The sequence below is a fragment of the Ochotona princeps genome, chromosome 32, assembly GCF_030435755.1.
Source record: "Ochotona princeps isolate mOchPri1 chromosome 32, mOchPri1.hap1, whole genome shotgun sequence".
Classification (NCBI taxonomy): domain Eukaryota; kingdom Metazoa; phylum Chordata; class Mammalia; order Lagomorpha; family Ochotonidae; genus Ochotona; species Ochotona princeps.
The window spans coordinates 9,139,019-9,152,249 of record NC_080863.1 but is presented as its reverse complement, the minus strand read 5'-3'; the positions used below and the strand labels follow the sequence as shown (position 1 = coordinate 9,152,249).

At 51.7% G+C, this 13,231-nt stretch overlaps 2 protein-coding genes across 3 annotated transcripts in view; one reads left to right on the top strand and one right to left on the bottom strand.

Moving 5' to 3' along the window:
• FBXL13 (F-box and leucine rich repeat protein 13) overlaps positions 1 to 13,231 on the bottom strand; it is a 165,597-nt gene that overhangs the window by 143,377 nt on the left and 8,989 nt on the right. The window lies entirely within an intron of this gene.
• WWC3 (WWC family member 3) lies at positions 4,724 to 8,987 on the top strand. Its single transcript, XM_004591352.3, has one exon. The coding sequence runs from the start codon at positions 4,925 to 4,927 to the stop codon at positions 8,618 to 8,620; it is 3,696 nt and encodes a 1,231-aa protein (XP_004591409.2). The 5' UTR covers positions 4,724 to 4,924; the 3' UTR covers positions 8,621 to 8,987.

The window sequence follows — 13,231 nt, the reverse complement described above, 5'->3', positions numbered from 1 at the left end:
AAAACAAAACCAAACCCTACTATGCATACAAGAACTCTGAAAAAAATGCATTTGTATTTACATTTCCAGGATATACCAGATTGGAAACACTGTGGCAGAGTATGCATAACAAGGAAACAGAATGCCTTTCTACCCCTAAGTTAACATTTGTAACGCACGTTATGGAACTCAGAAGTCTACCTGCTATCTTATTTTCCTCAGTGAGACCCCCCTCCAAAAGAACACACTGCCTGCTCCAAGTATCCATGAGACACTCAGAAGCAGTGTAGAATTCTGCAGGGGACACAGTGACCACCTGGCCTGCTCCCTCAGCACATCCTGGCTCCTCTTCCGGGCTCCAGTGACGTCTAGTGTGCGCAGGCTTGGCAGTGCAGACGTTTTGTTTGGCTCTTCTCCCACACTGGGCTCTCTGCTGCTGGATTTCTTCCTGCTCCTGTATGGAAGGGACCAAACCAGCCCAGCCTCTGACTCCTACAGAGCAGTTCTTCCCACCCCTGCAGGCCCAGAGTCAGCCACACACGCCAAGCCAAGGGGCCTTTCTTTGTCTGAGACTCAGCCGTTCCCACCCGGCTCCACCTCACCCCCACCCCTACTCCCAAAAGAGGCCAATTTTTCATAACTGGATCCTGCTTCATACAAATTCCCTTTTTCTAACATCCACGTTCTCAGCCTTGCAGCCTCAGGGCTGGGAACCCCACCCTTGGAGACAATGGTAGCCCTGCCTCCCGAGCTGGCCGGATCCCAGCTGTCCACAGGCAGCCTTGGCCATCTGCAGACCACGTGGGCTGCACAGCAAATCGCTGGTCCTCACCGCAGTCAGAAGGTAAATCTGAACGGCCATCCATGACCTCAAGGGTCCACAACGGTGGGTCCTGGGCAGGACCCAGAGGAAGAGCTGAGGTGTTCTCCTGCCTGGAGGCCAAACTTCCCAGAGCTCCCTGAAGAGATCTGATGGAAAGCCCATCTGATTCCCTGGCACTGCTCTGCCCAGACCTCCAGGATGTACTCCACCCCAGCTCTCTCCACTAGTGCCATATCAGAGTTCAACTTTCTTTTTTAAGATTTATTTAATTTTATTACAAAATCAGATGTACAGAGAGGAGGAGAGACAGAGAGGAAGATCTTCCATCCAATGTTTCATTCCCCAAGTGAGCCGCAACGGTTGGTGCTGCGCAGATTCGAAGCTGGGAACCAGGAACCTCTTTCAGGTCTCCCACACGGATGCAGGGTCCCAAAGCTTTGGGCCGTCCTCAACTGCTTTCCCAGGACACAGCCAGGGAGCTGGATGGGAAGTGGAGCTGCCGGGATTAGAACCGGCGCCCATACGGGATCCCGGCGCATTCAAGGCGAGGACTTTAGGCACTAGGCCACGCCACCGGGTCCCAGAGTTCAACTTCATGGTGACTGTTTGAGAAACTCTGGTTAAAGAATCCCAGAACTTGCCTGCTTCTTTATATTTCCAAGTTCCATCAATAGAAAACTCTTTTTCCAAAAAAAAAAAAAAAAAAAAATCTATCCTGCAAATTAAATTGAAACTCTACAATGCGAATCAAGGACATATGGAACCAGCAGAGTTGAAATGTTCACTTTTTGCATAAGAAACCCCACTGCTCATCTTGTACTAGGGAACAACGTAACACAGCCTGAAATGTTATACCTTAACATGTGAACAGTCCCTTGGTTACATGCCAATAGCCCAGCGCTGAAATTTAACCTGTGACTTTTTTTTTCTGCTTAGTGAAAATAAAAATCATAAAGCTAGCAATTCAATCTTTATAAACGGAAGCAAAATATGTAAAGAGATGAATGCTGACTCATCAATCGGGGTTTTACGACACAGCTAGCCCTCTGAGCAAAAATGTACAGACTCACAGACAAAAGCCACCATGACTTAATTATCCTGACCAGATTTCTCAAGCCTCAAAATTCACGAAACAATTACACAGTCCTCCACTTCCTTCGGGGTCTGCTGTCCAAATCTCAGTGCCCAGATTTCTAACCTAAAAGATGTTCTGGGAACTGAGAACAAACAGAAATGGCAAGTTATATATGTGTATATATTTACATTGGAAAAACAGAATCATAAAAACAGAGACAGAAAGAAATCTTCCATCCACTGGCTCACTCCCCCAGATGGCTACAACAGCTGGGGCTGAGCCAGGAAGCAGCCAGGAACCTAGAAATCCATCCAGGTTTCCTACATGGATATAGGGACCACGTGGGCCATCTTCCGCTGTTTTTTCTTGATCATTAGCAGGGAGCTTGGATCAAAAGCGGAACAGTCAGGACATAAACCAGTGCTCACATGGGGTGACAGCATTGCAGACGGCCGCTTAACCCACTCTGCCACAATGCTTTCCCCCCCATCCCCTCCCCGGCCAACCCGTCTTTCCAGGAGCAAGACTGCATTCAGAGAGTGAATCCGCCAGCTCAAAGGAGATCACAGAGGTAGACATCTGGCCTAGCGTGTGAGCTGCCCATTCAGATGGTCATACCCCACATCAGAGTGTCAGGGTCAGGTGCCAGCTGCAAACCCCGATGCCGGCCTTTCTGCTAAGGTGGACCTTGGCGCCAGCAGTGATGCTAGCAGGAGGAGTTGGGTTCCTGACAGCCACAGGAGATTCGGCTTGTGTTCCCGGCTTCCTGCTCTGACCCCAGAGGGAACCAGGAGATGGGAGCACTCTCTCTGTCATAAAAAGGTTAAAAATAAATAAAACAGCAAACGTAAACCAAGTCTTACGACTATTATCATGAAAAGAAATTAAATGGATGAATATCAATGTAAACTTTTGGATACTGTCTAGCACAAAATGGAAACAATGATAACAAGTCATCAACATTACTTGGAATCACTCCACTACTCTTATCTCTGTTAGAGGAAAACACTTCGACCAAAAAAAAAAAAAAAAACTTAAATATCCCTTTATTCCACTCAGAGCTTAGAATGATGAAAGAGAGACAGAAAGAAACAGCCAAGCTGAATGGAAGAAGCTGAAACGAATGTTTTTTTGATGAAAATCCCTAGGAGAGAGAACTCGAGAGCTCAACAGTCTCAGTATAAACAAGCAATAGAACTGAGTGGACACATAAAAGCAGAGGCAAGAAACTACTAAAGCAAACCTTGTTTGTCTTTGTAGATATTGAGATAAACCTGCAAATCATGTCAAGGGCCTGAACAGTAATGTGACTAGTAACTGTTCCAAGCAGACAGAGATCCAATAATGATGCTACGGGGGGGAACTTCCAAGTGGCAGAGAGAAGGCAGCAGGCTTACAAGTGGGGAAACAGAAAAAAAAAAAAAAAAAAAAAAAAAAAACAGTTCCCAGAGCAGGGACCAGTTTGCATAGTAAAGGATGAGGGCCAGGACCACTCAGTGAAGAAGCCAGAAACTTCTCCCAGGGGCTGGGCCTGGGCCTGGGGCCTCCGCTAGGCCCAACAGGACATCTGCATCCGAACCTCAGAAGGGTCAACCTCGGGGCCAGCGGTCAGATGCGGCCATCCACCTACTAACTGAGGGTCCCACTAGGGCTTCATCTCCACACCCTGCTAGAAATGACCTTGACTTTGGATGGTATATTCTGGCTTCTGGATTTCACAGAAGAAACAAAGAAGGGTTAGGTGGTCCACAGAGGAAATCAAAGACGAGGTCTCCGCCCTTTTGCCTAAGAGCAAGTTTCCCCAACATGCAGTGACAACTGTTGGCCTCCCTGTTAGCCAAGTAACTTGCTGCCTCAAGGTAGCTGACTTTGCTGAAAAATCTGTGGAGCTTTCTCTTAAAGGTCCTTGTTAAGGCCCTGCGGGTCAGCTCAGAGGCTATAAAACTTCACCTTGCGAGTTCTGGGATCCCATATGGGCTCTGGTTGGTGACCACTTCCCATCCAGCTCCCTGCTTATGGCCTGGGAAAGCAGTCGAGGATGGCCCAAAGCCTTGGGACCCTGCACTCATGTGGGAGATCCAGAAGAGGCTCTGGGCTCCTGGCTTCAGATTAGTTCAGCTCTGGGCATCATTGTGGCCACTTGGGGAGTAAACCTCTGAACGAAGATTTCCCTCTCTTTCTTTATCTCTGTTTAAAAAAAAAAAAACTGCCTTTCCAATAAAAAAAAAAAACCAAATGAATCTTTAAACAAACAAAAAAGGCCTTGTCGCCAACTTTACAACTGGAGTCTGGGTAAATCTCTATTCGAACTGACCAGAGAGCTACCTTCTGGCTCATCACAGTGTTAAATGACACCTCCCTAATGACATTTCAGCAGCCATCTTTGAAGTGCAACGTGTGTGCCGGGACTTTCCGCATTCCTCCCCTCTGTTCCCGTCACATTCAGTCTAGTTACACGCCATTTATCCTGACTCCATAAATTCCCGGAATGCTTTCTGAACAAGGAGACGGATTTTGGCCTTGACTGTACTTGTCCCTTTTGTCTGCAATCATACAACGTTCTTTCTCAGAAGATGAAATCAGTGTTGTTACAATAACAGTACTGTGTGTGTGCAAGTTAAGGGTAGGCTTGTTGTACAAGAGCTGGTAAGGTTTTTTTTTTTTTTCTTCCTCTTTTTTTTTTTTTTTAAGATTTATTCATTTCCGGACCAGGCCGCGCCGGAGGATGAAGATGGCCGGACAGGCAGCGGAAATGGAGGGGCGGCCGGCAGCAGCAGCAGCAGCAGCAACAGCAGCAGCGGCGGCGGCGGCGGGGTTGACGGCGGCGGCGACTCGGGCTGGAGTGCTGTGACTTCGCATGCGGTAGCGATCCGGGTGGAGCGGCGTGAGCCGCGGGCGCGTAAAGGCCGGGTGGAGAGGATGCCCCGGGAGCGGCGGGTGGCTCCCCGCGCCCAGGGCGCAGAGCCTTAGTGCTGGCGGACGGAGCGGCGCGCTCGGGCCGGCCGGAACGGGACGAGGGCGAGGGCGGCGGCGGGGCCCGCGCCATCATGCCGTGGCTGAGCGGCGGCCGGCGGCGGCGGCGGCGGCGGGGACAGGGGCAGCAGCGGGAGGCCCCCCGGGAGCCGCCGCCCTCGCCCGCGCAGGCCCCGCGGGAGCAGCCGGCGCCCCCTGCGCCCTCGGCCCCGCCGCCGGCCGCGGTTCCCTCGGTGTCCTCCGCGCCGCCGGCGCCGGCGCCGGCGCCGCCGCCGCCCCGGGCCCGGGAGAGCGCACAGCTGCCGCTGCCCGCCGGCTGGGAGGAGGCGCGAGATTACGACGGCCGCGTCTTCTATATCGACCACAACACGCGCCAGACTTCGTGGATAGATCCCCGCGACCGGATAACAAAGCCATTGACCTTTGCGGATTGTGTTGGGGACGAACTTCCTTTAGGATGGGAAACTGTCTATGACAAACAGATCGGGATTTATTACATGGACCACATTAATAAGCTCACCCAGCTTGAGGACCCGAGGGAACAGTGGAGACGAGAGCAGGAGAGGATGCTGAAGGAATATTTAATTGTGGCCCAGGAGGCCCTGAATGCCAAGAAGGAAATCTACCAGATCAAGCAGCAGCGCTTCGAGCTGGCTCAGGAGGAATTCCAGCAACTGCACAAGATGTGTGAGGATGACAGCCGCTCCTACGCCAGCTCCTTCTCTGGGTATTCCACCAACACAAAGTATGACCCACACCAAATCAAAGCCGAGATTGCCAGCCGCCGGGATAGGCTCTCCAGATTAAAACGAGAGCTGACCCAGATGAAGCAAGAACTGCAGTACAAGGAAAAGGGAGTGGAGACGTTGCAGGAGATAGATCGGAAGATGTCAAGTGCGCATACCAGCTACAAACTGGATGAGGCGCAGGCCATCCTGAGCGAGCTTCGCACCATCAAGAAAGCCATCAGTACAGGCGAGCGGGAACGCCGGGACCTCCTTCAAAGCCTGGCCAGGCTGACTGATGGCTTTAAGAATAGTTGCTCCATCACCGACTCGCTACAGGATTCCCCTTCCCGTTCCAGTTTGCCTGGCGAGTCTCCTTTGCCTCCACAGTTCTGTGATGCCGGTTCCCAGACGGATGCCATCGGGGAGTTGGTCTTTGATGATAAAACGAGACTCGCAGACAGAGTCAGACTTAACTGGCAGTATGAGGAAGCCAGAAAAAGAGTCTCGCATATCCAGCAGCAGCTGGCCCAACTCGAGAATGAATCCTGGCCGGGCATGGCGGAGACGGACAGGGATAGGCTGCAGCTCATCAAAGAGAAAGAGGCCCTGTTGCAAGAACTCCAGCGCATCATTCAACAGCGGCGTTCGGTGGAGGACGTGGCCCGGCTGGAGCAGGAGAGAAGGCGCCTGGAGGAGGAGACCCAGCGCACTCGCGCCTCGTCCGCGCAGGGAGCCACGGAGAGGATTCTGCTACAAGAAAAGAGGAACTGCCTACTTAGGCAGCTGGAAGAAGCTACCCGCTTAACATCGTATCTCCGGTCCCAGCTGAAAAGCCTGTCCGCCAGCACCTTGACGGTGTCTTCAGGGAGCAGTCGCGGGTCCCTGGCCTCCAGCCGAGGCTCGCTGGCCTCCAGCCGCGGGTCCCTGAGCTCCTTGAGTTTCACCGACATCTACGGCCTACCCCAGTACGAGAAGCCGGACGCCGAGAGTGGCCAACTCTTGGGCTTCCACCTCATCCCCTCTGACTCGCTGGGGCGCGATGCCTCCTTGGCAGACCCACTCGGCCCTTCAGGCTTCCAGAAACAGCGGCGGTCACTGGACACACCCCAGTCCCTGGCATCGCTGTCTTCTCGTTCCTCCCTGTCCTCTCTGTCGCCTCCCAGCTCGCCCTTGGACACGCCCTTTCTCCCGGCGTCCAGGGACTCGCCCCTGGCGCAGCTGGCAGATGCTTTTGAGGTGCCAGGCCTGGGTGCCCTGGACAGGCTACGTGCGCAAGCCTCCGCCTTGGGGGATGAAGATCTACCCAACTTGGCTTCCCTTCAGCAGCACGCATTCGCGGGGGACGGTGAAGGACCGCGTGAACGAGGTCCCCAAGTGGCCAGTAGTGCGCCGGCAGGAACAGTAACCCCTCTTCGAGAAGACAGCGCCAAGAGGCTGGAGAGGAGAGGAAGCAGCGTATCTGCCTGCCTGTCGGATTATTCGCTAGCAGGTGATAGCGGAGTGTTTGAACCCCTATCCAAAAGGGACGGAGAGACCGAAGAGCCTGCACTGGGAGAGGTGGGCGGGAAGGAAGAGCCACAGATTTATGTGGGATTTTTGCACGACCGCGCCAGCGAGTGTCTCCTCGTACACGTGCTTCAGCTGAAGAACTGTGCTGGGCTGCTGCTCAAGGAAGACTGCAAAGTTCACATTCGCATCTACGTGCCTCCGTTGGACTCTGGCACACCCAGCACTTACTGCTCCAAGGCCCTGGAGTTCCAGGCGCTGCTGGTGTTCAATGAAGTCTTCAGAATCCCCGTGCACTCCAGCATGCTGACGCTGAAAGCGCTTCAGTTATACGTGTGTTCCCTGAATCCACAACGACAGGAGGAACTCCTGGGCATTGCTCAGGTTCACCTGGCTGATTGGGAGAGTTCGTGCGAGATGCAGCTGCGCTGGTACTCGGTGCAGGTCTTCACCAGCCCCGAACCCCCAGGGACAAGGGAGCCCCGGCGCCTCGCGAAGGGCACCTCCGGGGAGCCCGAACGCGCGCTCTGCGGCAAGCCTGACGCCGTGACGGCGCTGCTGGCTAGAACCACCGCCCAGCTGCAGGCTGTAGAGAGAGAGCTGGCAGAGGAACGCGTGAAGCTGGAATATACTGAGGAGGAGATCTTGGAGATGGAACGCAAAGAAGAGCAGGCCGAGGTCGTATCCGAGCGGAGTTGGCAGGCCGACTCAGTGGACAGTGGCTGTGGCAACTGCACCCAGACCAGCGCCTCCTACCCAGAACCCTGTTGTGCTGGTGCGGACTCCTTTCACGGATACGTGTTTGCTGCTCAGGCAGACCCGTACAGCCCCGAGAAATTTAAACCCCCACCTGTTAAGGTTGACAAGGAAACCAACACGGAGGACCTCTTTCCGGAGGAAGTCGTGTGCTCCCTGAAGGACCGGCCCTGCCGCCGTGCCCGCGGGGCGCCCTTTGCGCGGGGCAGCACCATCGTCCGCTCTCAGACCTTCTCGCCCGGGGCTCGGAGCCAGTATGTGTGCCGACTCTATCGAAGTGACAGCGACAGTTCGACGCTGCCTCGCAAGTCCCCCTTTGTTCGAAATACACTCGAAAGACGAACCCTCCGCTCTAAGCAGCCCTGCAGGTCTTCCCTGGCTGAGCTCATGGCCCGCACCTCCCTGGACTTGGAGCTGGATCTCCAGGCGTCGAGAACGCGGCAGAAGCAGCTGAACGAAGACATCTGTGCCCTTCGTGAGCTGAGGCAGAGGCTGGAAGACGCTCAGCTGCGAGGTCAGACAGAACTTCCGCACTGGGTGCTCCGGGACGAGCGATTCCGCAGCCTGCTTAAGGAAGCCGGCCGACAGACCAGGCAGACCAAGCTTGACTACCATCAGGAACAGGCAGCTGAGAAGATGCTGAAGAAGGCTTCCAAAGAGATCTACCAGCTGCGGGGCCAGAACCACCAAGAGCCCATTCAAGTGCAGACCTTTAGGGAGAAGATAGCATTCTTCACGAGACCAAGGATTAATATACCTCTCCCAGCAGACGATGTTTAATGTAGTGCCTTGTACCCATGAAGTATTTGTCTGCCTGTCTTACTTTCATGAAGTTCTTAGGTTAGCTAAATGTGTCTTTAAAATATTTGTGCAAAGCTATTAATATACACATTTTATAAGAAAAATTCTATATATATATATTTTATAATAGTGACGGCAACAGGGCTTGGTTTTTCCTTGTTGCGAAATCTACATCTCTGAAGACAAGTTATTTTATAAAAAGATCAACTATCAAGAGTGTACAGTTTTTATGCTGTTTTTATTTGACTTAGAGGCTGGAAGACAAACGAAGTGAGTTCAGGCAAATTCACTGCAGTGTAATTTATTTATAATACTGTTTTTTTTTTTCCTTGAAGGAAAAAAAAAAGCTAACTTTTAAGATGTATTTTAAGACTAAAATTTTGTTCTTTGGTTTTTGTCATGTAGTAGAATGGAACTTGGAGGGGGAGGTGGGGTGGGTGGCTGGTTTTGTTTCTGACACCCCAAAAGGCAAACACGATGATGCTACATTGTCACTTGTAGCAATTTCTCATTCATACGCATTAACCTTGTATAGAATGCACCTTCACAGTCTCTGTATGTGAGTGTATCAAGAGCAGCAATTCCACAGTCATGCCTCATCTGCATATGTTCCCTGGGCAGTGATGGCTCCATGTTGCTATCTTGTTGTCCAATGCATACAGCCATGGGCTAAAAGGGGCGCGAGACGGAAAACAGGAGCACACGTGTGACTCTGTCGTTGGATCCAGCAGCGGCCAGATTGCCTTGCGAGGTGACTGTGTGGTGGCAGGAAGGACGGGTGGGTCACTACCGTTGGCCAGTGAGTCGGGCCCTTGCAGGGGAGGATTTCAATCTGGACGTAACCGCCCCCTCTGACTTAGAATCTACCCACTAAGACTCACAAGCTTGACAACTAGTTCATAAGGAAAACTCCCATCTTAATGTAGTAAGTTTGCCATTCTTTCAGAGGCCAAATGACATAAATATTTTTGCCCAGTTCTGGTTTATTGTCTATGGAATGCCCTCTCAGAGCAAACACAGCTCTGTTTCCTAGATTTTTCTTTCTCTCCCTTGGAAACGTTTTACATTTCCTCAGTCTGTGTACCCACCCGCTCCCAGTATATAACCTGCTTTCCTTTTTCACATTCATTACAAATGAACCTTGTAGAAGCATTTCATGGACACACGACCAATCACAGACAATGGAGTTTGTCAGTGGTGGGAAGATTGAAAGCTTGATGCTTTTCATGGTTGTCATTTCTTGCTATGATATATTCCTGCTTCTAGTCTAACTTTTATTTTTAATGTTTTTTTTTTTTTTTTGGCCAATTCATTTTTGTACATACCCACAACAGAGGCACACATCCAAAGCACCCGTCCTTTCCAGAACTGCCACTTAACAGATAGCACTGCTGGACAAGGCCCTGCACTCCCGCGGGGGCTGCCGGCATTTTAAACTTCAATGAAGAGCCAGCTACTGCTGGACTCTGAGCTGCACAAAGCCCCATCACCTAAGTCTCAGGTGCAAGGTGCTCCACTCCAGGACAGGCCCTCAGGTGCGTGACCTAGTGTGCAGCTATCTCAGCGAGTCAAGGGTTGAGGCAACTTCTAACTCCTATGAAAGTAGGAATGTGGAGAACACTCGCTGAGCCAATACACAAAGTCCCCAGACTTGGGCTGGCAAATCGCTTCCCAGGTACAGCTGATTCAGATATCTCGGTGCGGGGGGTACTTCCTTAGAGAGAGAACAGCCCCATCTTTGACACAAGGGAAGCAAACACTGCCCCAGCCTTGGAATCCCTCCTGGGAGCACTTCTGTGCCTCTCGGCCCCACCTCTCCCTGCCTCAGTGGCCAAGGCTCCTCCTGGCTCCTCCCTCGTGACAGCCACCTGTAGCCCTCAGGAAAGTCCTGGAGAGTGCAGGGGCCGGGCCTTGCAGTGAAGAAACCTTTGCTGTGTTTTCTGAGCAGCTCTGACCCAGAAAGGCTCAGAATTCTGGGTTTTCAGAAATAGTGCTGTGTGTAACAGGGAATTTGGTTTTATCTAATCACTAAATTGTCAGAATCTGGTTGATAATCACTCAAAGAAGAGCCTTCTGTTGTGGGAATGAATGATAATCCCGTATCCATCTCTTTGTTATTGTCAGTGTTCTCGAATTGTGTCATTTGTATGCTATCAAAATGACTTCTATAACATTAAACTAACTTGCCTTAAAAAAAAAACTTTTACTCATTTATTTAAAAGGCAGAGTTAACAGAGAGGGAGCGACAGAACGATCTTCCAGCTGCTGCTTCACTCACGGCAGTGGCTGGGCCAGCTTCAGCCAGAAGTCGGAGCTCCACAGGGCTCTCCCACATGGAGGGTAGGGCTCAAGTCCATGTGCCATCCTCTGCTGCTTTCCCAGGCACGTGAACAGGGAGCTGGGCTGGAAGTAGAACAGCCAGGATTTTGAGCCAGCACGCAAAAGGCATACTGGAGTTGTAGGCAGCCGCTTCATTAGCTGTGCCCAACACTATTCCAAAGAGCTCACAGGTTTTCAGACAAATTCGGGGTTTCTCCTTGTCTCCACCGTGCACCCACACAATATTAGGTACCTATCTTTCTTCCAGAATGTTTTTTTTCTTTTTTGTGGGTGGGGGTGGGGAGACCAGAGGAGTGGAGAGAACAGTTCACTATATTTATCTGAAATATTTTATTCATATATAAACTCTATAAAGAGATGATAAAATAGGTCACATAGTTCTTTGCCTTTTTAAAAAAAATGTTTTAAGTAAAAATTTTTATTATTTTATTTATTTATTTTTATTATAAAATCAGATTTTACAGAGAGAAGGAGAAACAGAAAGCTCTTCCGTCCACTGGTTCACTACCCAGGGGGGCCGTACTTTCTGAAGCTGAGCTGATGCAAAGCCAGAAACCAGGAGCTTCTTCCGGGTCTCCCATGTGGATGCAGGGTCCCAAAGCTTTGGGCCGTCCTCTACTGCTTTCCCAGGCCACAAGCAGGGAGCTGGATGGGAAGTGGAGCACCCAGGATATGAACTAGCACCCATATGGGATCTTGGCACGTGCCAGGAAAGGACTTTAGCCACTAGACTATCACACTGGGACCAAGGTTTATTCTTATTTGGAAGGCAAAATTGAGTCACAGAGAGAGTCTTCCAGCCACTAGTCTACACCCAAAGTGGTCACACAGGTAGGACTGGGCCAGGCTGAAGCCAGAAGCTTCTTCAAGCCTCCCACGTGGGTCTAGGCATTTAACCACTTGGGCCATCGTCCACTGCTTTCCTATATGCGTTATGCATTAGCAGGGAGCTGGACTGGAAGCAGAGCAGGTGGCACTCAAACTGGTCCCCATAAAGATGCTGGCACTGCAGGTGGCAGCTTTACCCACTGCAGCACAGCATCTGCCTGGGAACTGTGTTTAAGTGTTCACCTTTTAGTGATCATCACAGAGGTGAGGGCATAGGGACTGTAGACCCATGCCGGGGGGCAGGAAGGGAAGAGGGGTGAGAGAGTGAGAGATGTGTCTGTCGGGGAGCTGCTCCTTGTGGTCAGACTATATTGGCGACAGGAATCGAGATAGTCAGGGGCCTCGGACATGGGGAGAATGTCCCGGATGTTACTGGAGTGGTCACTGTATACGAGGTGACTTGTTCCATCTGTCCTCACAGGGGCTCTTCCTGACCCTAAGCCCTGCTGGCTGTACATGTCAGTGAGTGTCCACGGGCCGAGGTTCTTTCTCTTTTAGGAACTTGGCCTGAAGTGTTATGCCACCCCTTGTGGAGGATCTACAGGTCTTCGGTAGGTTAGAGGAGCTGCTGGTCTGGTCTTACATGTGCATCTGGGTGTGTTTCTCCCTCCTCTGGAATCAGCAACAGGGGGTGCCTGGGTCCCCACAGCACGTGCTGCCCACACATCTATGGGATGTTCCTGACTTCGAAGGTATCACCGGTCCAAGGTACTTACGGATTCTGGGGGCCCACTCTTGACTAGGTCACCCCACCCAGCCTGCCCCCAGCCCAGTTCTCAGGCTTCTTGGTGGGTGCTGCAGCCTGCTGTGGGCCACCATGTGCCCCATTTCTTCTTTGTATCTGTGGGGTGCGTTGGCCTGGTTGGAGAACCCCTCCAGAACCCCCACCAAGTCGGTCCCCAGACCTAGTTCCTGTGAGTACCAGTGGGTACGACAGTCTGACCTGGCCCGGCCCCAGCACTCAGGCATACCTCCTTAAGCCCCTAGTAGGCTGCTTCCCAGAGCCAGAGGGAACCTTCTGCTTGCCTCCACACCCCACCCTTACACCCACGAAAAGTACCCTGACCCGGTCGAAGCAACCTTCAGAACCCCATCAGAGCAGATGGCATGTACCAGTGTGTGCTACAGCCTAGTTTTTTAAATTGCTTTTTTAAATGCAATGTCAGCATCACTGTCACAGAGAACCCCTTTATGTAGAAACAGGAATACAGCTTTCAGTTCCTAACCACTATCTGTAAGTCCCTTCTGCCCTCCCATCCCCCACCCCCGGCATGATTCCAAAGTGGGGCATCTCCCAGATGGCTGCCTTCTCCCTCTGGGGAGGAGGCACAACTTAAAGATGGATTTACAGAAGTTAGTACA